The following is a 25,896-nucleotide window of genomic DNA, read 5'->3' as shown; positions in this document are numbered from 1 at the left end:
ATTAGTCGTACTGTTAAATTCTGACGAGTTAGCTGCCCAAAGCTGTGTGACAATGCTTTCCAATATTTTGAAAATGAAAGGTGGGCAAAAACAATGCAATTATTTTTAGGCGAAAAGAGGAAGATGTGAGGATAAGTGTTTAATATTTCGCTTGGTAACCATAGACATCACAGTAAGCTGCAGAGACCTCAGGTTCCGCAAAGCTAAAACAGATATACCTACACGAATATGCGGATCGAAAGGAAAAGATCTTCAGATAAATTCTTATGTGGAGTGCATATTAGACCCTAGTAATATTTTAATACTCGATTATTCAATTATCTTGCTGTATATACTACTGTTAAAATCGAGTGGATGACGAGGAAATGAAGTGTATTTTAGTGTAAAGCATGCAGATGGAAAAAAATCATATAGAACAATACAATAAACTTCGTACATGTTTACATAATATAATTGAATGTTCGAAAAACTTACGTACACGTCATACACAACATATACACTGCACGATAACTTATAGTACAGCGATATTATAATTATATAATATCAATATTTTAAAATAACAAATGGCATATAATAATTAATATATGATGTATATATATATATATTAATTACAAATGCTATATAGAACAAAAAAAAATATACAATCGTAATTTACAAACTAGGTAGAGTGAAAATAAAAACGAATACAATCTTAAAATAAGAAAAACGTTCCCGGGCTCCGTCACCACTTATATTTTCCGATGCCACTTTCATCGCCACCGCAAGTACGAAAGCAACGAAGCGGACAGTTTCACCCCGCAATCACGTGAACGAGGTTATGCAAACGAATAACGATAAACACAATATCACTATGATAATAAATTATTATTTAACGAATAAACGATGAATTAAGATTTCGCGCGAACCATTTTCCGAAGAAGAAAACATAAAGTACAAAATAATGGTAATAATAATAACAAGAGCAATATAATATATTAAATTATTATACGATCGCTATACATACGCCGCCGCCGTTTTAATTCCTGAAATATATTTGTTATATACATAGTTTTACTTGTCTTCGTCTTCGTCACCACCGTTTATCACACGTGTATCATGTATCACAGATTATAGGGCGTTAATGTGTTAATTATAATATAATATAATCTGCGCGGCATTATAAAAATTGTTTACAATAACTGTAGGTAATAGGAACAGTAATAACAATTGTCCTCAACATCGTTATTGTATAGTAGTTGTTGCTGTTGTTGTAGTTAAAGTATTATAAGGTAAGTAAGATAGGTATGTAAGGTATAGATGATAGGTAGTTTGGCAGCTCATCGCGAGTATAAAGCGCACTATTGCGTTGTGGGCGTCGCTGCCGTAACGTTTTCCGAATCGGCACTTCCGGTCGCGTCGATCGTCGAAGGCGTTCGCGTAGACTGTGGCGACGTGTTTTGTTGGTTGGCTGGGGGCGTCGGCATGGTCGGTGGCGGCGGAGGCTCGAAAGTCCTCACTCTCCGGCGACGTAACAGCACCGCCCGCAAACGACCCAGGTTGTTCAGTCCATTCATCAGGCTGAAATGCTGGACTGGCCTTATGGTCACCTCAACCGGACTTCTGCCTTCCGGCCGCAATGAATCCCCACCGGATGGCTGGTGCTGGTGCTGATGTTGATGCTGTTGCTGTTGCCGCTGGATGATCACCTGCTGCAGTTGAGCTTGCTGCAGCACATACGGCAACTCATAGTGGTGATAAAAATAAACCATGGAATGCTGCGGAAAAGACAGAAAAAACATGTTTAAACCTGTTTAATATTTAATATATTTTGTAGAAACACGACCAGGTCAACGATTATGCAACTTGTAAGCACTGCAGAATATAAATAAATAATCAAAGTACGTGCACCAACGCTCAGAAAAAGTGAAGAAGGCCGTGAAAATGGGTTTTAATTTTACGGTTGACCGTCTGTACAAATACGATTGGCAAATAACACGACGTTAACATCACAGTCATAACAAAATATGCGTCAAACACGACATTACTGGCGCACTACCACTTTAACCTCAGACCACTAGCTATATAAAATACATTTTTTAATATGTTTTTCAAGAAAAAATAAGAAAACTCTGAAGAAGATACGAACAAGTATCCCGGGAATCTGAGACATAGCATTACAATATATATAACTGCGAAGGGCATAACATGCCATGACTTTCATATCACGCATAATTGGATCTATTATTAAAATGTTTAATTTAAACCCAGCCACGGTTGGAAACAAAGTGTAGTAGCTAGGAATGGAGTTTATTTTTGCAACAGAATAATATTGACAAAACATACAAACGACATAATTGCGCGCACAAAAACCACCGAAACTATATTATTTTGAGCTTATAAGTATAAAGCATACAATAACTTTATGCATATTAAAATCATATCATTTTGATGGACAAAAATATTGTGGTTTTATATTTTTTTTTCTTAAATATTTGAACATAAACGATTTGAATTTGAACAAGAAAAATCAAGCAGTATTATTTACAGTATATTATATTGTTAAATTATTTTTGATTTTGTTCTCGTGTAAATTTGATTTATTTAAAAGTTGTCGTTCAATCGTTAATAGAAATAATAACTATCTTGTAGTTAAATTCAAGGCTTAATTTATAAAAGATACAACTAAATGCAAGATACAAATATTCCAAGTTAATATCATTAACTATAGTTATAGATTCAAAAATGATCTATGAAAATTTTTTAACTGTTTAGTGTGTATACGCATAATTTTATAAGAATATTATAAAATATATTTCCATTTCATTTTTAATAGACATTTAAGATAAATTAAAAATGTATTTTACATAAATTTTTTAGCAATTTATAACGAAGATTTATACAATTTTTAAAGCAACTATAAACAAAACAAATATTTTAATTGTGATATTTAATGACGCTTAAAAATTAAACTACGCAGGTTGGTGTCGCGTAACAGATATATATGTAATATCATGACAACAGCGTAATTTCTATATTATACAGTGATACAGATTTAAATAATTTGAAACCCACGCTAGAGTTCATGTGAATATATTATTATATAATATACTATACGATGAAATTGGTGCCCCCAAAAGAAAGATACATTAAATATAGCAATAACGAAAATAAGCAAAAAAAACGACTCAATCATAACGTATACATGTACACGGGGCAACGGTGAAAGAGTGACAAAGGAGGTGTAGGACGGACCGTGCTCATTGTTAAATTTATATGGAAATTTTATATCAACCCTTCGGGACGTCGACGAGAATTCATTCTGTTTACGACCATATATATAAGTACACATACACTTGTGTGCAGCACTCGTTCTCAAAAATTTCCATACACATAATAATATAGACCATTGGGTTTTTTGCCCGTTAATTACAATAACACAATACTGGTCGCGACAATTTGCATTCAAATTACAATAAAAAAAAATCGAATTCAAACCCGAATATTTCGCAGCAATAATGATAATCGCAAAACGACCCTGTCGGCGTGGAGGGTACTGAACCACATAACATATATCGCAGACATAACTATATTAAATACCTACTCGGACAGAAACGACTAAAGCAATACATATTACATATATATACATAATACATTGAATATTTACGTAATCAAATATGAAATGGTATTTGAACGCGCAACATCCCTCAAAAGTGTATATACTTACTTGAGCGTCATATTACGCTATATATATAGGGAGTTTACCTGCGCTATATATATATATAGGGAGTATACCTGTCAGGTGTAGGTACTCAGTATTTTATGCAATGTCTTTTTTGCTTATATAGGATAGAGGATGAAAAAAAACCGGAACTAACGAACTGACGAGGAGAAATCAAGAAAAATGTTTCATACACAAATCAAATCCATTAATATAACTTAACAGAAATGTTCACATAAATAAAAAGATGGAATTTTATTTTGCTATAAAACGTTTGAAAAATGGATCAAAGAAATGTTTTAATTTTTAGGAATCACTCACTGACTGATTAATTATTAAAACTTTCAAAGATTATATAGATACATAATTATAACTATACTGTAAACGTACGACAAATATAATTTGCATATCTTATAATACTATAATATATATTTCTAAATTACCAAAGAGCGCATCAAGAAAAACGTGTCCATGAAGTTTTCGAAAGTATTATGCATTTTTAAAATTCTTGTCTGAATTCATAACTCAGATATGAAATATATATATACTATTATAAGGACCGATCACAAAAAAACAACAGCGTTGTAAAATCACTATAAAAGCATAACGACGCGACGGTGCGCAGTGTGAACAACGATCTATTGCAGACTTCGCAATAGCCCCAATATTGTATATTATATAATACTCCAATCTATATTATAATATTCAAATTAAAAACGCTTCAAATCAAATGTCCGGAACAGACAATAAACATGAAAACTTTATCGGGTCACTATTATAATGGTAATAATATTATATTATATATACTTTAAACATAAATACATAATTCTATGTAGGTATTGCGTACTAGTCGGACCACGTGAACGACCACGTAAACAATCGGCACGCAAATTTCGTTTTTTTTATAATGACAAAAAACAGTGCACATGGAAGACCACAGAAACAATATAATTCTATAAAATATTACAGAAAAATCTTCGAACACAGTTTACAAACATACACCTTCATTAGGTATTTTTTATTTTGAGTAAAAATATTGCAGTCCTATAATTTTTAGTTAAAAAAAAGCGGGGAAGTCGTGGATATCACTCTGCTGTACAGTAAGTTACAAGTGGGTTACTGTAATGGATGGAATTAAATTTGAATCCAATGATATTATATCATTGTATACGAAAAACGATTCTGAGCGGAGACGGTTTATCTGTCTAGGACATATTATAGATTATTAAAAGTTTTCAAATCTTTATTACTAATCTTAGATTTAAAAAGTAAAATTTTATAAATTTTTAGCTTAAACTAATTTGCTAATTTTCGTGATTTTTACGTATGTTATCAAAATTAAAATGTGAATGCTTGTAAAAAAAATGTGACTGTATTTTTTTTATTTTTCAACTGCTAATGTAAAAAAATTTTAGGAGCCTTGTATTAAATTTTCAAATCTTAGATTTAAAAAGAAATTTTTTATGAATTTCTAGCTTAAAATAATTTGTTATTTTTACTTATTTTGTCAAAATTCAAACTTTGAATGCTTATAAAAAAATCGTGCCTATGTATTTTTAATATTTTTCAACTGCTATTGTAAAAATATGTTAAGAGCCTTGTATTAAATTTTCAAGCTTTTCTGCCTAGCAAATACATTTTTATCGATATTAATTTTAAAAAAAACTAATAATGATCGAAAATTGCAAATACCTATGAATAGTTCAACTTAAGTCGAAAATTGCATGGCGAATAGAATATACTCATATAAACATTCGGTGAAAATTTCATGTATCTATGGTCATTTGTTTTTAAGTTACAGTAAAAACCAAAATCGATTTTGTCGAAAACTGATTATGCGTAAAATTTCCTGTTTTTCCCTTAATTTTTAGTTTGTTTATCCCGATTATTTAGAAAAATATTGAAAATTTTCGACCCCACAAAGTACCAACTAGATTCTCTAGATGATCAAACGAGGTACTGAAGTCGAAAATCGAAGCACTTTTACTGTCCCAAAACAAGACCATGACGACAGACACAAAAAAAAACACACACACACATCATGGTAAAATTAATACATTCCTCGTTCCACTCAGAATCTAAAACTGATTGACTTTCAGTGTAAAGTGATTAAAAAAGCGCCCCATTGGAATTTAGACGGAACAATTGAAAAAAAATTCATCCTATTGTGATCATAACAACACTACCCGCAGATATCGAACCAAAATCAATCGATAACGCTAATATAATGTAAAATATACCATGATTTATACAATACATTATCCAATCTATCGTGAAACCTGTTCTAAAGCAAAAATTACAATAAAAAAACTATATCATATTACCTGAATAAAAAACCACGAACAGATGAGAGCCAAATTGCTATACTGACCGTTGAACCGATAATGGTAAGCGTAGAACGAAAAGTGGTACAGATAGAAAAACCTGGAACAGAAACATAATCGATTTACATATACAAATATACAATATGCTTAGTACACATGTGTCTATAAATATTACTGTTTAATATATACAGGATGTATCGCCGTGTAAACACTATCCACCACCATCCTAACCATCCAATCCAGTCATTTGAATGTTATACCTAATATAACTGAGTAATTCAACTTTTGAAATACCTACATAAATTAACTCGATAAATCGGGCTATCAAAAACACGGTTAAGAAACACAAAAAAAAAAAAGATTTAATTGTTTTCATATCGAGTTCAGGTAACGCCAAAAAATATTATAAATTAAATAGAAAATAAGTAATATTAATGGTGTGAACACCCTGTATATATATCAGGCAGTTATATTTTTAGCCATTGAGTTACACTTCTGTAAGAGATGACTGGCACACTTACGCACACGCGCAAATACCTGATAGAGTGAGTGAAAGTGGGGGAAAAGTGCAATTCTGGTATATTCATTACAGTTCCTGGCGGGTGGTCAATGGAATCCCCGTAGTGTCGCGTTCGTATTTCTCGTCATGCAATGGACCCTTTTTCTTCCTTCCTCCTTTTTTTCCGTACCTCATGTCAAACTGTGATGCACTCGTGTTCGAGACAACTTTCTCGTGTAATTCCTTCGCCAATCCACACCCCCGTGGCTGTCTCCCTATCTCTCTCTGCAGTACCAACCACCCAATCTGCTACCCCCCCTAACTAGGACCCCCTGCCGTAGGGTATATATATAATACGACGACAATAATAATAGCTTTTAAATTATATAGGTACTCACTTTAGCCAATGCCTTTTCGTGATCGGACAATGGCTGCATATGGTATCATATTGATCAGCTACCCAGACGATCAATATGATATAAAACGCCGTGGTGGTGTCGTTGAAAAATTCCGACATTATGGCCTCCATGCCTGTTGCGAATTTAAATAAAATTATTTATTATAAAGTATTAAAGTGAATAAATAAACTGAACGTATATCATCATCATCGGAAATCAAAAGCTATTTTATGCACGATAACCCCCGCGTTATATTATCCCGACTATCCACGTTATTATTATTTACCGCATACACACTGCAAGAATGCAGGACACGGCACGATGTTATCGTGTTGACAAAGCTCTTAATTGTTAATGCATAAAATTATGTTTTCGGGGAACGAACGTCAACAGCGTCACTGAACTCCGATGACGCGTACGCCGTTTGACAGGGTTTTAAATGTTTTAATAATATTCGGATGAGACGAAAAATCACACGGACGGATTATTACTATCATTATTATCGTTATTTATTTTACTCACCGACCAGAGCCAGTATAACGGTCAAAAGAGGCGCCGCCGGGAAAGAGAGCGAACCGTGAAAATCTAATAGCTGCAATAAATCCACTGAAAAAATTAAGCAGTGATAAATAAACAAAATTTTAAAATTGTATATATAATAATTATTATATATTTATTTGTTTAACGCCATTATAATAATATAAATTACCTATGAAAACAAATATCTGATGGTGTGAGTACCTCAAGAGCATTGAAATCGATACAGTCTGAAAGAAAAAACAAAACAAAAATACAAACCGTTTAATTTCAATAAACATATATACATATATAATATATACTATATTATAAGTATCAAATAAGTGATCGAAAATTAAATGTGGCAAAAAAATAGTTTAAAATTGTAAAAATATGAGATTACACAACACGTTTTTAGATCTAAAGTTACTTATTTCTTAATTAATGTAATTATTAGGTTAGGTGATAAAAAAATTTCAAATTAACCTTTGTTATAATTCGTATTTTAATAAATATATATATATATATATATGTTATTTTATTAGGTTACAACTATATCAATACCAGCAGTATACCTAATGTTTTGTCATTTATCGGTAAACGTTTTTACACTATTAAAGGGAATATCAATCTAATAATAACTTATCATAAAAAATAATAAATATATACATTGGTATACACAATTTCTTGGTATCCAACTCAAAAATAAAATCGATGGTTAATTTATCAATCACTAATTTGTCAAAAACTATAAGTAATAAAAAATATGACACCTAAAGAAATTTACAAAAATATTTTAAAGATTATCCAACTTCCTCGAAGTAATTATGAAATATTTAATTTCTGTACGTAATAATATTCGAAATATCCTTTAAAACCAAAATCCTGTAAAAATGTATACTCGTTTAAATGATTTAAGATCGAATGACCATACCGAGGGAAACTAAAAAAAGATATTGATTGAAGATAACAAAACCAAAATAACAAAAAATACACGAGAATGCACAGCCTCGGTAATAATTAAATATGTTTATGCTTTTTTTTTTTTTAAGTGTTTCTGACATACAAGGTCATCGAACTTATTGATATGATAAAAAATTTTAACATTATGAAGTTGTTAAGCGTAAATTAATTATTAATATATACAGTAAATTACAAAGATGAATAAATAAATAATGTTTATGCTAGTATAATTATAAATAATAACTATACTACTATATACAATGTTCAACACAAAAATAGTATGCATTTACCAAGCATTTTTCTAATTCTATTACCAGTAGTATAACAGTATAACACACAATATTAAACTTGTCGAATTTGAGTAAAATTTTAGAATCTACACACCAGTTCATTGTTTACTCTGTAATATATTTATGGAACACAAACGCAATTATAAAATGAATGCTGTAACTGAGAATTGTGAAAACAAATTTTTTTACAACACAAAAAATAATCAATTATTTCAGATTTAAAATATTGAAAAATTATATTTTAATGGGATAAGGTAACTAAAAAAATAATAAATAAATATATAGTATATTACATTATAGAGTTAATTAAAACCATGAAGATGTTAGTTAATTGAATAACGTGCTGTGCCTACCTCATTCAAAATTTACGTTAGACTATCAGACACTAAGGTAACATTATAAATTCATCAACCATGTATAATTTAAATCCTTTTCCGAATTAGTGTTATCTCCATTTTAATTTATTTACATTACTTTATAATTATTTTTTTTTTTTAAACTTAAATAAACTTTATTAAGAATTACTTGTTTATGTACACATTGAAGTAGGTATTAGACGTGTTTACACACAATAATATGATTTATCGAATATAGGGCTATAAATCTAGGGTCTAGAATTTTCATAGTTAGTATTATGATATAAACTAGATTACAACAATAACATCATTTATAATATGAAAATTAATAGTTTATAAAATCTAAGAAACAAAAGAATTAAACAAATGATTAATTATTATAATCTTATTTTGTAATAAAATCCTATATACTTATATACTCAATAAGTAGTTCGACCTTCAAATAATTAGGTACCTCTATTGCATAAATTTATATAATGAATAATGCAATAAACTACGAGTGCCAATAGCGCAAGATCGAACGAGATATAGATATTTCGATTATTTCATTACAAATGGATCATAGTATATCACATTGTATAGACTATATACTTAACCGATATACACGAGTAATTAAACGAGTCGAATTGATTTTCAATTGAAATAAATTACTTATTCTGCGCCAATCAGTAGTAGTTTGAGGTGATTTAAAAGAGCTGAATACGCTTTTTTAAATTCAACGAAAAGGAGAAAATTCGGCTATAGTAATTGGCAACAGGAGGAAGAGGATATATGGGCATTCATTTCTCGAGGGAATAGAACATCGTATCTAATTTCACGCACTCCTTTCTTATTGGTTTTCTTAATCATTATGTCGCTGCTACCAAGCAATCTCACATACATGACTTCAGGCGGTAATTTGATCGAAGACGTATTACGTTGAAAAATAATACAAGCGACAACTACCCCACGTGAATAACTTAATTTAAGAATACAAGTATTGTTATTATTATTTATACTAATAAGTTATTACGAAATATTAAATTCTAAAACGAATTTCGTTATAACGCTGCTATTGCCTAAATAATATTGTCTGCTATTGTCTAACTATAATGATAAAAACTACAAAATTGATTATTTTAAAAATAATTAATTCATTTCAGTATCGTATATTATCTACTAACACTATTTATCTACAGTCAATAGATCCATAATATAAAGTTTATCAATATAGTCGGATTGCCTACCTAAATGAGTTGCACGTAAATTGACTATAACACGGCATTCGAATGAATCACTACCTAAATTATGTTTATTGACCGGGTTCAGTTGGCTATTATACGTATATTTTATGATAGACGCATATTTTTTGACAATCCGACCTGTTAGTTTCAATGTTTCAAACGAGGACAGTTTCCAAAAATTTATATACGGTAACGATATATTGTTTCTGTATCTTTTCTAAACCAATGCGTAAGTTCATGATTTGGAATTATGTTCTTCGTGGCCCATAAACGTCCAACTAAGCAACGGAACATTGGAGAGCCATGATGTATACCAGAGAGTCGAATGCTCAATCGTCAAAGGCCATGGATTTGCGACTGGCCAATGCAATGACCATCCACAGCCAAATCACTACTACACCACCTTGACCAATCCTCCAGACAATACCACCGTACACACTACACACGACATAATAAACTCTGATATCATGCACGAAATACAGGACGACACAACCATACGCTTCACTGAATTAGTTTTACACGTCAAACTTCCTTAGAGACCTTAAAATATGTCACTGATGCCACCTCCGTTCAAAAGCACTAATTGTCTACAGGCCACCATGAATAGAAAACCGTGTCGTCAACCGAAACCTACATATAAAGTGTTTGTATCACATTTTTGGATAGGCCCAGCTAATTAAGATATCATCAAATTGACGCGATCTAATATAGAACGACTATATATATATGACGCGCGACAATATTACACCGCGACCAATTCCCCGCGCCAAAATTACGTGAAACCACAATTTACCACGCCCAGCTTACTGCGACCAAATTACGTGGAACCAGCTAAAAGAGACATGCCCTAGCCCCCGCAAATTTCAGGTCCCTGGGCACAACATTCTTGAAATATTTTGAGCTATTTATCGCTTTTTTTTTAAATTATCCATGATAAAAACATTTTTACTCAGTGAAAAATCTCGACAATATATTGCATGGCTTGTAAGAAGTTTATTTGGTGGAAGTTCAAAAACAGTAAGAATAAAATATATAAACAACGGTTATTTTTTATATTCATTTAAATTTAAATTTTGACAAAATTCATCAAATTTCAAAAATTTTCAAATTATTTTTAGTTAGAAATTCCTAAACATTTTCCTTTCTATAGCTAACATTAGGCAAGTGGAAAATTCCACAAAAATTTTTTTATCTCAAACAAAAATAAAGTTTACTGCTTGGTAACATTAATTTTTTATTAATGTTTGAATTTAAAAAGCAGTAGTGTTCTACTGTTAAATAGGTACCTAAAGAGGCTGTAAAACACGGGTTCTCAACCTGGGGAGGCGTGAAAAAATTTCAGAGGGGGGGGGGGGGGGGGGGCTTGAAAATGTTGAAAAAAAACGCGAAAAATGAAAACATTGCCGTTTTCTACGCCGTGCATTGCCGGCGAGTTGATATAGCGATGGGGGAGGCGTGAACTCATAAAATAGTTTGAAAGGGGGCGTGGACTTCAAAACGTTGAAAACCCATGCTGTAAAGTATGTACTAAATTTGAATTCAATAATTAATGGGTAAGAAAAATGATTCTGAGAAATATAATCATCAGCCTATAAATTACTACGATTATCGTGCCTAATTTTATGATATTATTGTGATTATACTAACTTATTTTACTAGTAGACATTATTTGTATAACAGGTTAAATTAATTTTTGCCAACAAAATTGCATTTGAAAATGTCAATGTGTGTATCTATACTATATACCAGCAGTTCTTAACCTTTTGTAGAACACGGACTCCCGATGAAAGATTTTAAGAAATCGCGAACCCCTACCGATTTATTGTCGAATACCTTTTTCTTACAAAACATCTCATGTTATCATAAAATAATAACTAATATTTTAAATTACAAATTATAGAAGTAGACATATAACTAAACGTACACATTTATAATTATTTTTATCAATCTTAATTTTTATTGAATTATGTAAGGTGTCAAGATTGTCGCGGACCCCCAAGGAGCTGCGGACCACAGGTTAAAAACCGCTGTTATATACAATTTAAAATGTACTCTTAAAGTAGTCTCAAATACTCACGAAAAATATTTTTAAATCACAACAAAATAATTATATCAATATTTTTAGATTTTTTAGTTTCACTTATGAGGAATCTAGTATTCGCAACTTCACCACTTATCATAAAAATTGAACATTATATACATTTATAACTACAAAATAATTTACAACATTTTGTCAACAATATTCAAAAATAATACCTATAAATAGTTTAAAATGAGAGTAATTTTTTTTTTTTAATTTCACTGAGTACACAAAATAATAATTTAAATAATAAAAAACCTTCTAAGATTAGTTGTTTAAATGTTATAAGTTACAACAACATTATAAATCAATAAAGGATGGCAGCATATGAGTTGTATTGTTCACACAGAGTTGTGAATTAATCAAGAACAAAAAAGTTACAACAAAACTAAAATCATTTGATGAGAATTCATTATTTTACACATAAATATCAATTTCATCGAAACTTAAACCTTAGATGCTCATAAAAAATATTTGTAGAATTATGCTCAACTTCTTTTTTTTTCCAATAATAATAACTTAAAAAAATGTTATTGATATTTATAGAAGATTATTAATGTTCTTAGATAAATATTTGGTGAAATAGTTTTTCAAGCCACTACAACTCTATTCACTTATTAACAAATGTGCAGTGAATTTTTTGTTCTTCCCCGTATATATTAAAGAGTATAATATACTATTATACAAAGGAATTTTTTACTTTTAAGTAACAACTAAATCACCTTTGCTACCACAGTCTCTTACTTTGTTGCGATAACAATAATACTCCCATTTTATAACAGGGTTGTTGAAAATTTTACCCTTTGTGTAACATACTGCTTAAAATAAGAGTTATTTTGGTTGACTCTACATAATAATCAATAATTTGTATACTCACAAACACAACCATTATAAAGAATGATGCAATATATGACGTTCTAGCCATCCAAATGCTCACAAATCTGTAATGTTCCCCAGTAATGACGTTTCTGAAATATTAAATTATTATTATTATTTACATAATAGCAATAAATTAAAATTATTTACAACAAACCATAAGTCTTTGAGAGAGAATCTTTACCTCAGAAATCCTTTGTTTTGTTCATTTTCAGCTAGTGATTTAACGGAAGACATCAGTAAATCATCGTAGCCAAGGAAATACTCCAAGAAAAACTGGCCAATAGAATCGCCAAAACACTTGTTCCGAGTAGGCTCTAAGGCTACTAGCATAACAGGAATACCTAATCGATTTCTAGCATTGGGCGACAAACGCAAGAATCCGTACTCCAATGAATATTCAACAATGTAATTCTCGTAAAATATTACTAAAAAATAAAAAAATGTAAGCATTATCATTGACAAATCTCATTCAAGCCCATTTTACAACTTGTAAAATATATATACCATCATTTTCATCAATCGGAGGTGATGTAGTACTTGTCGACTGGAATAATGAACTAGTATCGATTCCCAATACACCTCTAATAGAACTGTTTGGATACTGAAAAAGATTATTATATTTTTATGTTTATAAAAAGAAATTCAAATATAATAGAACAAGTACCTTGGTAGAACGAAATTGTGCTGAGTCTTCATCTACTGAAAAATTTGATTTACTAGTGGTATGACGATTTGCCTTAGTAGTAGTGCTAAAAATTTCTTTTTTTTCATCTACACAAAAAAAAAAACAGAAAAGAAAAAATAAATGTACATAAAAAATATTTGTCACTATGTAAATATATGATAGATTACCAATTGTGAATAGCCCTTGATTTTTTGGTTTGGATAAAATTATTTTTAGCACTTAGAAATATATTTTAAGGGGACTGCCAATTATTCAATTATAATAAAACCATTTTATAATTTCTGAAACTATTTGAAAAATTAATTTACTGTACTTAAAATGAATATGAATTTAAGAATAATTTCATCTCAAAACTCTACTTAAAACACATACAACGTTCACTCTTCGTCTTCCTCCTAGTCCTATGATGTCTCTAGACAATAATCAAATCCCCTCCTCTCAAACAGCTAAATACATAGATCTAACAATTGACCAATGACTCACGTGGTCACATCACATTAAAATTAAAAGACTCACCTTAAATGCTCGACTCCGCATCCTTACTTCTAACAACAAACACATCCATTAAATACTAAACTTTTAATTTATAAATCTATATTCAAGCTGATATAGACTTATGGTCTTCAGCTTTGGGGCAATGCCAAAAAATCCAACACTAATAAAATTCAAACCTTATTTTATATACCGATCTAAAAATCAAAACAGTTCATGAAGAAGCAGCAAATTTTAACAAAAGATTCCATTCAAAGCTTCCTTCTCATACCAGGGACTCAAAAGAAATGATATCAAGTTATTCTCACTGTTTAATCTAAAGTATTAGTATACAAAAAAATGAAATCTTAAGTAAGGCCATTGTACCAGAGGGTGGCTTCTTCCATCAAATAATCATGTATCTATTTTCTGTTATCAAATATTTTTATTGTTTCTAAAAGAACAGATTGTATATACCAAATAAAATTTAAAAAATTAACACTATATAAACAGATATTGATATAAGTTCTAAAAATATCTGTTGTTGGAAAAAATATTAAATAAAGAGGTTCCTAAACTCAGAGTCACTATTTAACTTTTGATAAGTCACATAAAATTATGAAAATATTTTTATTTTATTTTTAATATTACATTTAATATTAACTATACATTAGATCAGCATTTCTTAAAATGTGTGAACCTTGGTATTCCAAGGAGATCACTTCAGGGTTATGCTAAAATTCAGTTTTTTTTTTTTTAATTTTTAAGAAAATTACTTTTAAAAGTCTAACTAAAAATTAGTAGCAGCGAGTGTAGAAAAAGTTTGTATATTAAATAACAATGATAAATAATATTTAACATTAAATAATGACATAATATTAGAAGATAATTGAGCTGTAATAACTTATTGTTGAAAAACTAAATAAAAAAAGCTATTAAGCTAAAAAAAAAATTAAAAAGTAGGGGTTTCACAATAAAATTGGACATAAGAAAGGGTTCCACGAATAAAAAAGTTTAAAAAATGTTTAGATGATTGAAAAATAATATATTTTGTATGTATATGCACTACAACATTTTTCAGTATACTTTTTGTTAATATCCATAAATTAATTATTTTTTATGATGATGATTGCAAAATAAAATTAATGTTTAATAATGTGGTCAAAAAAGACGAAATTGAAAACAATTATATATTTTTTATAAAATATAATTGTTATTATTAGATATTAAGAGGACGCCACACCCGCATGTGTTGTCTCCGTCGTACAAATGCGTAGCATAGCAAATTTTACGCTTAGCAGATCACGTTTAGCACCGTTAATTTAAAATTTAGAGTGAATTGACCTATTATAAAAATTAAAGGTAAGATTATTACCGAGGGCATCTCATAAGCTTTTTATTTTATTTTAATTTTAAACCGAGTTATGGTTATTTTAAAATTGTAAATTATTTTTATATCTAAAAATACTCATAACTCGGTTTAAAATTAAAATATAATAAAAAGCCTATGAGATGCCCTCGGTAATAATCTTGCCTTTAATTTTTATAATAAGTCAATTCACTTTAAATTTTAAATTAACGGAGATAATCGTGATCTGCTGAGCGTAAAATTTGATATGCTACGCACTTGTACGGGGGAGACAACACATGTGGGTGTGGCGTCCTCTTAAGTACAATATCATTTGGCAATTGTCAAATTTAAATGTTTTCTAATATGAGTTGTCGGTTGTGCTATAGAAAGTTTGGAACCACTAAATTAAGATATAATTATATTGAATTTCTAAATAAAATATCACAAGATTAAATATTTAATTTCTTTTTAAATTGTAAAAACTAGATTATATCTATATTTACTGGTAAGTTTTGTAAAAGGTTTTAAATTTATTATTATTTTATTTTAACATTGACCATTAAAACTACAAGTTTTAAACTTACTACTAATGATCTAACTTATTTCATTTTAAGAAAATATTAATTAATAAAACTCATGAATATGCACTGTTACTGGAAGTCTAAAGTGTGATAAATCTTAATAATAATCTTAATTTTTCTAATTCAATTTTTTTTAAATCTTTTTTTTTATTGAAATAAACCTACAATCTATACACAATCTTTGTACAATGAGTAGGTTTGATAAGTGAAAAATAAGTAAGTAACTTGAATCGTGTGATTATGGAGGATACCCAGTGGTAATACCCTAAAAATCTAATTTCTATAGTACCTATATTTATTTACTAATAAAGATTATTTATAATATAAGTTGTCACTATTATCTATTAAAACAGACCCAAAGAATTAAATTGTAAAATATGAAATGGGCGAATATTTAAACATACATGGCTTGATTTAAAAAGAAAACAAATTAAAATATTTGTATCAAATAATTTAACAAAAATAGATGGAATACAATAAGATATTAAACTACATAGAAAATCAAGACAACTATGACGAGCAGAAAAATTAACATTAAAAAAAAAAATCTAATTATTAAAAAAATTAATTAGTGTTCACGCTTGAATTATAATGATTATCATTATTAGATTTTACAATGTTAAAATAAAAAACAGTTTTCTACATATTAAAGTTTAATTTAACTTATTTGGATTTTAATTGAAATATGATTTATGAATTTTATGAATTAAAATTTAGAAAAGAATAATAATTAGAAAAATACCTACAATCAGAGCCCAATTTAGGAATTTTGGGACTCTGGTCAAATTTTTTAATGGGGCCCCAAAATTAATTAGTATCTAAATTTTAAATAATCAACTTAAATTATAAATGTAGTCTTTATGCTATATAGATTTGTAATATTCAATTTATTTAAGATTATAAATCAATTATACCATAATAAGGCTATAAGTAATATGTTGCTTTAGATTAAGGGTTGTCAACCTTTTCAAATAAGTGAGCTATGTTCTTAATTTTAAAACTGATGATCGACATATATTTATTTATTTGCATTTTTTTATACTAGAACATGAAGTTTATACAATATAATGTATTGTGTATACTACATTAATTTTTATTGCAATCGACCTATAGTCCTATAAAGATTGGCTGATTGGTGACGCTTTCTTAATTCCTGATTTCAATTTGTAAAAGTTTTTTAACAATTTAGAAAAAAACCTGACAAGAAATTTGGTTTTGGTTATTTTTGATTGAATATTTGTAAAAAATTTGGAACAGTCATGACGTTTAGACGCTGTTTGTAAAACCGTTTTGATGCGGCGTTCAAACCCCGCGTCTAGCATCGACTAGCCGCAAGGTCCGAACGCTGCAAGGAAAACGTACCTTAATTATTTAATGACAATTAATAAAAATAAAACAATGAAAATAAAAATATAAATATAAATAAAGAAGTGTCGTTGCATAAATTGTAATCATAACGATATAAAGTGCTTTTGACCAACTTTATCTTAAAACTTAATAGCTTATTTTATCGATTAGAGAATAGTCATAAATTCCATTACGATACCTACGTGACTAACGAAACTACGTAACCAGTAATATCATACAATTATTTCAAAATGCCACTTTAATAATTAAATATCAACAAAGGCCCAGGGCTACAGCCCCCTAGCCCCCCCCCCCCCTAAGTTGGGCTCTACCTACAATATATTATATTGAACTGCTCAAAGCAATAGAGAATCAAAATTCTAATGGATAAATTATTAAAATTTCAAATTATATAATTATAATATATAAAGCAAAGCTATATTTAATTTGTTTAATTTAACATGTAAAATAATTAATTTCAGTAAGTCAAACTTTATAATAAATTAAAAAACTACTTCATATTTTATCTAATAAACTAAAATGAAAAACTAAAATAAATTTAAACAAATTATTAAAACTGTTTTAAACTTTGTTAGAGCAGCAGTTCCCAATTGGTGGTCCAGAGACCCCTGGTGTCCACATTTTGATGTTAAGGCGTTAGTGGGGATTTTTTATTATTATGTTACTAACGGAAGTCACCCTCTTCCATTTGAATAACAGAAGAGCAAACCAAGAGATACGGGTACAGTTTGGAGAGCAGTTAGTGAAAAGCAACTCTTACCCAAAGTACTTGGGTGTGGTACCAAACAGAACGCTAGTATATTCAGCTGCGGAATACTGCACCCCAGTATGCATAAATAGTGCACATACCAATAAACTTGATACACAGCTCAACTCAGCAATGAGAATCATAGGGGGAACATTAAAATCTAACCCTTTAAAATGGCTTCCAGTACTGAGCAATATAACTCCTCTTAAGATTTGAAGAGAACAAGCTCTTATCCGGGAATGGACTAAAATCAATAATAAAAAGAGCCTCCCAATACACGCGGATGTAAGATTAAATGTGGATAGACTGCGACTTAAGTCACGCAAACAATCCTGGAAAACCGCAGAGATGCTGTTACAGAAAAATACCCGGGGAAATACCAAATGGCTTGAGGATTGGTTGGTGGAGAACCCTGATGGACAAAACATTGTTACCAATCCAACTTCCAAACAACCAGGCTTCGATCTGCCTAGACAAATTTGGGCAACCTTAAATCGCATTAGGACCGGCCATGGAACGTGTAATCACATGATGTTTAAATGGAAATTACATACTACTCTTTCATATGACAGTGGGAATGATAAGCAAACTATCTTTCATATAGCAACTGAATGCCCGAACCGTTCTTTCAAAGGCACTTTAAATGATATCCATACAACTAAAGAGGATGTAATTGATTGGATACAAAATCTGGACATTAATTTATAGTCTATAGCTTCAAATTTATCCCAGCTATATTAGTTACCATTTGTCATATTATTATTATTATTATTTATATTTTTGTTAATATTTACATATTTAAAATTGTTGCTCTACTCTGTCAACAAAATATATATATATATATATATATATATATATATATATTATTATGTTATTTTTTATTTTAATGAAATTATTAGATTAGTAATTGTTTGAAATTCCAGAAATTTAGTACTAGGCATTGAAATTTGATTATCGCATAAAAGATAATCAATACATTTGCAATCACAATCAGTATTTATTAAAAGAGAAAAGTAAGTACTTATTTACAAAAAAAAGTCCCAAAATCAATTTAAGTTTTCATCCTAGGCTTCATCTTACTGGGGAGCCACTGTATTAAATCATAAATTATAAAAAAAAACAAACATTTCAATAAGTTACAGTATAAAATCCATATTATCTATAAATGCAATTTTATTTGCCAGCGCTTATTGTGTTTATATATTTTTAAATACATACATTAACTGATTTGAATAATAATTATTTTCAAATAAAAATAGTTTTAATTTATATGAATTTGATTTTTAGAGAAATTAGAAGTATTTGATAAATACCTAGGAGGCTAGAAATATTATTTATAATTTAATTTTAATTTAAAATCATATTGAGTCTCAACTAAATTAACTTTATTGTTAATTCCTTAATACCAATTTTATATAAAATTAATATAATTTAATCAAAAAAATAATATGAAATATTATACTCATACAGAATAAAAAAACATTTGTAACTTTTCAGATGATATTTTTACTGAAGTAAAATCACTATTGCTTAATTTATATTTTAGATATTATTATATTTACTTATAGAATTTTTAGAGAATGTAATAAAATATTACTATAATTTATATAATATTGTTTTTATTTATATTGTATATTTATATTTAAAATATTGTATGCTCAATCGTTTTATGATCATTTGTGCTTTACAGTATAAATAAATTTTTTTTTATTATTTCTAACCCCCCCCCCCATCCATAGCTAAGGTCTAGAGACACCCCTGCTTAGTACCAACAAATATTTATATTGTGTAGTTCTTATTTTATGTTTACTTGGAATACATTTTACCTTCAAAGTTTATGTAATTTGTAAATGATAAATAGTTGAATAAGCTAGGTTTTTGGCTGTTTTGAGATGTCTCTTGAAATTTATTTTCAACTAACTCTTCTGTAGATGGTTCAATATCAACCTCTCCTTTGTTCCTGAAAAAAAATAATTGGTTATAAAGTAATTTTAAATACACTAAAAATTATACTTGATATTATTAATAAACAAATACTAGTGTAAATATTACATATGTATTATAATCTAATATGTAATTATCACATAATTATATTATCCAATATTTAAAATATATTAATTTAAGTCCAATCTACATTTTTTCTTCTTCTGCGTTCTGCTTAATACTTAAATCTATTAATTTATATTAAATTTATTAATATTTATGTAAGATAAAACAAAAAATACTTATTACTTAATTGTAATTTTTTTTATGTATTTCCATTTTGTTGAAAGACATTTAATAAGAAATAAATAAATCAAATACATGCATAAAATATTATGTAATTTATATAATTTCTTAACTGAAATATTATAATACAAAAATAATAAAAGTTACCCAAACTTTTTTAAAACAAATTATCTATAGGTTTTATCCAACATATTTTTAATTAATTAAAAATAAAATTGTATTATAAGATATTAAATTTATTATAAGATTTTCTAACATTAATGGACAAATTGTTCAGTAATAAAATAAGTTACAAATTCAAGTTCAAAAGTTTAATAGTTGAGATTTACCAAGATGTGTTGCAACATTTTGAAATTAGCTATGATGGTTGTAACCGTATTATAAAAAAGTAACTAAAAGAACCCTATACCAGCACATGTTAAAAAACCAAAATTATAGAGATAAAAATAATAATAATAGAACTTTATTTCAGAAATATTTAAATACATTAGGTATTTTATTAACAAAATACGTTCTAACCAAAACTCTAAGTAAACTTATTTCAATTTGGTGGATTATAATAATATTATAACGATATAAAGTATAATTATAAAGCAGGTTATACATATTATAAAGTTTTATTGTAGTTTTCGTTTCAAAAAAAAAAAAAAATTAAAATTAAAACAATGTGTTCATACATTTTATCTTACCTAATTAAATAGCTATTAATAAGTTTTGTAATATATTTCTCAAGAGGATGTAAAATTTGCTGTTATGCATTTATAAGACAGAGATAATCCTTTAGAGAGTGCATGCAGGTATTACGCCCTTTTAAGAAGACCTCTCAGTTCTCACCCACATGTGTTGTCGCCATTTTACACACGTACCACATACCAAATTTTCATCCACTAGTTTCAAAATATTAAATGCTCATAACTCACTTTAAAAAAAAATATCTTATAAAACAGATTGAGAGAATATAGATAATGTTCTTACCTAAAAGTTTTAGAATAGGTCAATTCACTTTGACATCAATACTGAGAGCACCCTATTGAAACTAGAGAACAGAAATTTGGTATGTCGTATAAGTGTAAGACGGAAACAACACATGTGGATGCGACATCCTTTTAAAAGAGCATTACACCTGTGCGTGCATTCTCTCAAGAATTATCTTAGTCTTACAAATGCATAACAGCAAACTGTACATTCTGAATAATTTATTTAACTCATGTATGTTTGATATAAGAGCAAATTGACCTATTATAAAATTTAAAAATATTATATAGAGAACCTCATATTTTTTTTTTTAATTAAAGTAAAAAAAAAAAAACCTATGAAGTTCACAAGATAATATTCTAAATTTGGGAATAGGTCAATATGCTCCAACAGAATTAAATAGATTATTCAGAATTTACAATTTGCCTCATTACACATTTGTAAGATGGAGACAGTGCTTGCAGGTTATATTTAATAAATGTAGGAAAAGAATCAGTATCAATATTTTTACTATGCAACAAATCAGTAACAATATTTAAAGGAAACATCGTACCAAATAATTTGTTACATATAAAGGGATTTACATTGCTTTTTTCTTATAGTCTAGTTTTAAAATTATGCATTAGTATTTATAAGTATATTTATATAATAATATTTGAATTCTAGGTAGTAATTCAAGATTATTAACATGAAACAGTTTCTATATTACATATATTGAAGTGAGAAATAGCTTTTTTAAGATATATATTATTAAAAGAGTACTTAATTTTGATATTTAGTGATGAGTTTTGAAAGTACCGCCCCATATTCTTATAGTTTAATCCTTATACAATACGAAATAAAAGAGTTTACTTATGAAAAGTATACTGTATTACTGTCTATATAACTTTTGCATTCAAGATTCAGAAATTGTCATGCCAGTATGTGTAGTCTACGTCTTACAACATATGCATAACATAGCAATTTTTACACTTATCAAATCACATTTAGCTCAGTTAGTTAAAAATTTAGAGTGAATTGATTTATTATAAAATTTAAAGGTAACATTATTATCTAGTCAATACTAAACAACAATCTATTTTTATTATATTTTTATTTTAACTCGAATTATAAATATCTTAAGATGTAGGTACAAACAATTTACAATTATTTTAAAATACTCATAACTCGCTTTTAAATTAATATATGATAAAAATTCTATGAGATTGACTAGATAATAATCTTACTTTTAAGTTCTATAAGTAGTCAATTCACTCTAAATTCTTAACTAATGAAGCTAAATAATGTGATTTTATGAGCATACAATTTGCCATGTTACACAATTGTACGACGGATACAACGTATGCAGGTATCAAGTCCACTTAAAGATTGGTTTTAAACATATAAAAAATGTCTTTACTTAAATGATTAATTATGTTCAATAAGATATTTCAAATATTTAGTTTATTTATACCAATCCTAAAAATGTTATTAAATATATAGAAAATATAAATGAAGTCTGTTGTCTTCATTAAAATTATCAAAAAATATCAACAAAAAAAATAACTTCAAAAGTTTAAGAAAACCTTAGAAACATAATATACTCAATAGTTTGAAAAATGTAAATTTTGAAAACAAATATTTAGTTAATTAATAATTAATACTTAGGTAGACATTTCTAGGTCTTTGTCTTTTCTAGGAATTTTAATATCAGTATATATTTTTTTTTTCAATTAGGTAGTAGTCACATTGTTAGAAGACCAACTTTCAAAAGGTATTAAAATGAATTGCTTGTTTAGAACAATTAATTTAATAATTATTTGGTACTTACTCGGGGTTATTAGTTTTAGTGAAGCGGTTGAACAATGATGCATTTTCATCACTTGCATCCAGACGTTTTAATTTATATTCACGTTCATATGATTTTTCAACTGTGAACAATTCATTTAAAGTCCCTAATTGTTCTGCATGACTACGTTGGTAACTTCGAATTATCTCCACTCGGAGTATACCATCTCTAGGCCATACATCTTTAACATGGTCTAAACAATTGGCCGGCATTCGTGAGAAATTCATGTGAACATAAACAAGTACAAAAAATGACAAAACAGCCTAAAATCAAAAAACACAAATATTAAATTCCAAATTGTCAGCATCGACATTCGGTAATGAGCAAAAGTTTACCTTTAATAAAAATACAAATTCTATAAGCCTCCTTAGAGATCTTGGGAAAATCCTCGCATACCCCAGGGTGGCCTTATAGAACAAAGCATAGAACAAGCGGTCTCGTACATTGAATGCCTGGTTGTTGTTATTATTGTTATTATTATTGTTGTTGTTATTCACTCCTGTTGTCCTCATATCCAAGGCGTTTGGTGGCAAAACCACCAGTTCTTCATGATCGTGACCGTTGTTGGGCATGATGAAAGTAGTTCCTTTAACTTGGCAGTGGACAAAACATCAGCAGGAAATGTTGACGAATGTTACACTGCATCGTCGCCTGGTAGAGAATAAAAACCAATAAATTCTAAGGAGACAGAATTCAGATTGCCCTATGTTTCAACTGTATGCCACTCGAAGCTACAAAACAGAATTATAACAAAACAGGAACGCAGGCAAAGACATAGAACTTGTTGTTATGGACAATCACATATTTAAAGACCATAACACGCAAACTGATACTTCAGGTAACTTGGCAAGTGAAGTGGTCACGTACTCAGAACTCTTGTTGTGAAAGGTGGGCCAACGGACATTTTTATAAAAATGTGTGGTAAAAAAGTGTACGTACTCACCCTTATCGACGGACGTGTGGCCGAACTCGACGACGATCGGCGATGTTATTATGGTAGGTATACCTATGGGTGTGATCGAACGAGTGATTTGGCCGGGTGGCAGCACATCAATCTCGGGAAATCGGAAAAATTATAATAAAGTTTGTGATCAATCAGTTTGACGATCCATAATATGGAAACACGAATACACGAATACGATCAAACGATGAACAGGTTCAACTTGAAAATTCGTAATGGCACTGGTAGTCATCACTTCATCAGCTGCAGCTGTGCGCCAACTATTATAATATTGTTTTTATCATTTTTTCTTGTAACAATAATATAATAATGATAAATAAATTATTCACCAACTTACAATGATCATTTGAGGGATTAAAAATGATAGCGCGCACGACGTCGTGTAAACCGTAAGCGTATAATAAAAGTAATCAAGTCGATCTTGGGGATATTACTATTCTTGTGAATGTGATTGGTACGTTCTGTTTTAATTACTATTAATTAATATTATTTATTAAAATATGTTTAATGAATTACTGTTAAAGTGTTAAGTACGAACACTACGATTTCGTGAATACATTTAGTCGTCATACCTGAGACCTCGTAGTCCACAAATTTATTCCAATGTTACTCAACATGAATTGTCAGCGTTCGCTTAATGGTGATAATACGGCGGTCCGCCGTCCGGTGATAAACTGATAACGACGATCATAATGATAATATATTGTGTTGGAGTTCCCTTCTATATATGTATATATTTTTTTTATATAGTTAGTCACATATTATAGTTAGTCACAGCTCACAACAGTCACAACTACCAATTGAACTACAGAAACCATTTTAAAATTAGCACCCTCAAATAATATTTGTGTTCATGTATCAAAAATGTCTTTCAAATAAAAAAAATGATAAAATACATAACTTAAGCTTCCTTAGTTTTTTTTATAGAAATTGCACCTATCAACTATGATGCTACTACGTAATACGTAGGTAATTCGTCTCTATTCGTGCAATGGTAATCGGAACAAAAAGTTCCGGTAAAAAAGTCCCTGAAAAAAACAATTTACCGAAATACCTATTCTTGTACAGTTGCGCTTTGAATTGTTGAGTGTAATGTATAAAATGCTTGTACATATATTTTATATCTACCATTATAACTGTTGTAATCAGTGAAAAAATAAAAATTTAAAACAATCTTATATTTCAATTCAAAATTCAAATTATGTGAATCCGGTAAATCCGGTAAATGGTACCTATAGGTGTAGGTTCAACAGTTCAGCTTCGACCTTGCAATATTCGAAAATTTACTATAATTCGCCAATTACTATAAAAAAAAATAAGGTCCCCACACATTAAATAATGACTGCAGGAACCCTCCCAGGTTTACCAGGTAAAATACAAGGCCAAAAATATTTAAAACAGAACGCTAATTTAAATATTTCAAAACTAGAACTGATATTTTGAATGCGCCAAAGTCATTTTCAGTGGCATATTT

At 29.0% G+C, this 25,896-nt stretch overlaps 1 protein-coding gene across 2 annotated transcripts; it reads right to left on the bottom strand.

The window, feature by feature from the left end:
* Nucleotides 1-433: 433 nt before the first annotated feature.
* On the bottom strand, nucleotides 434-24,957 carry LOC107170917 (membralin-like). Of its 2 annotated transcripts, none has more exons than XM_089219106.1 (14): nucleotides 24,760-24,957; nucleotides 24,401-24,682; nucleotides 23,797-24,112; nucleotides 23,444-23,724; nucleotides 20,256-20,389; nucleotides 13,890-13,996; nucleotides 13,730-13,826; nucleotides 13,407-13,650; nucleotides 13,224-13,314; nucleotides 7,628-7,685; nucleotides 7,441-7,524; nucleotides 6,919-7,051; nucleotides 6,022-6,121; nucleotides 434-1,754 (listed from the first exon to the last, which is right to left on the bottom strand). In XM_089219106.1, the coding sequence occupies exons 3-14, from the start codon at nucleotides 24,031-24,033 to the stop codon at nucleotides 1,338-1,340; spliced, it is 1,983 nt and encodes a 660-aa protein (XP_089075232.1). In that variant the 5' UTR covers nucleotides 24,034-24,112; nucleotides 24,401-24,682; nucleotides 24,760-24,957; the 3' UTR covers nucleotides 434-1,337. The 2 variants fall into 2 exon arrangements, with proteins under 2 accessions (XP_089075232.1, XP_089075231.1); XM_089219105.1 differs by having other exon boundaries at nucleotides 24,405-24,682.
* Nucleotides 24,958-25,896: the final 939 nt, after the last annotated feature.

The sequence above is a fragment of the Diuraphis noxia genome, unplaced genomic scaffold (genome assembly GCF_037042655.1).
Source record: "Diuraphis noxia isolate RWA-SAM2 unplaced genomic scaffold, SU_Dnox_SAM2 contig0002, whole genome shotgun sequence".
Lineage (NCBI taxonomy): Eukaryota > Metazoa > Arthropoda > Insecta > Hemiptera > Aphididae > Diuraphis > Diuraphis noxia.
This window is presented reverse-complemented; position numbering and strand designations above follow the sequence as displayed.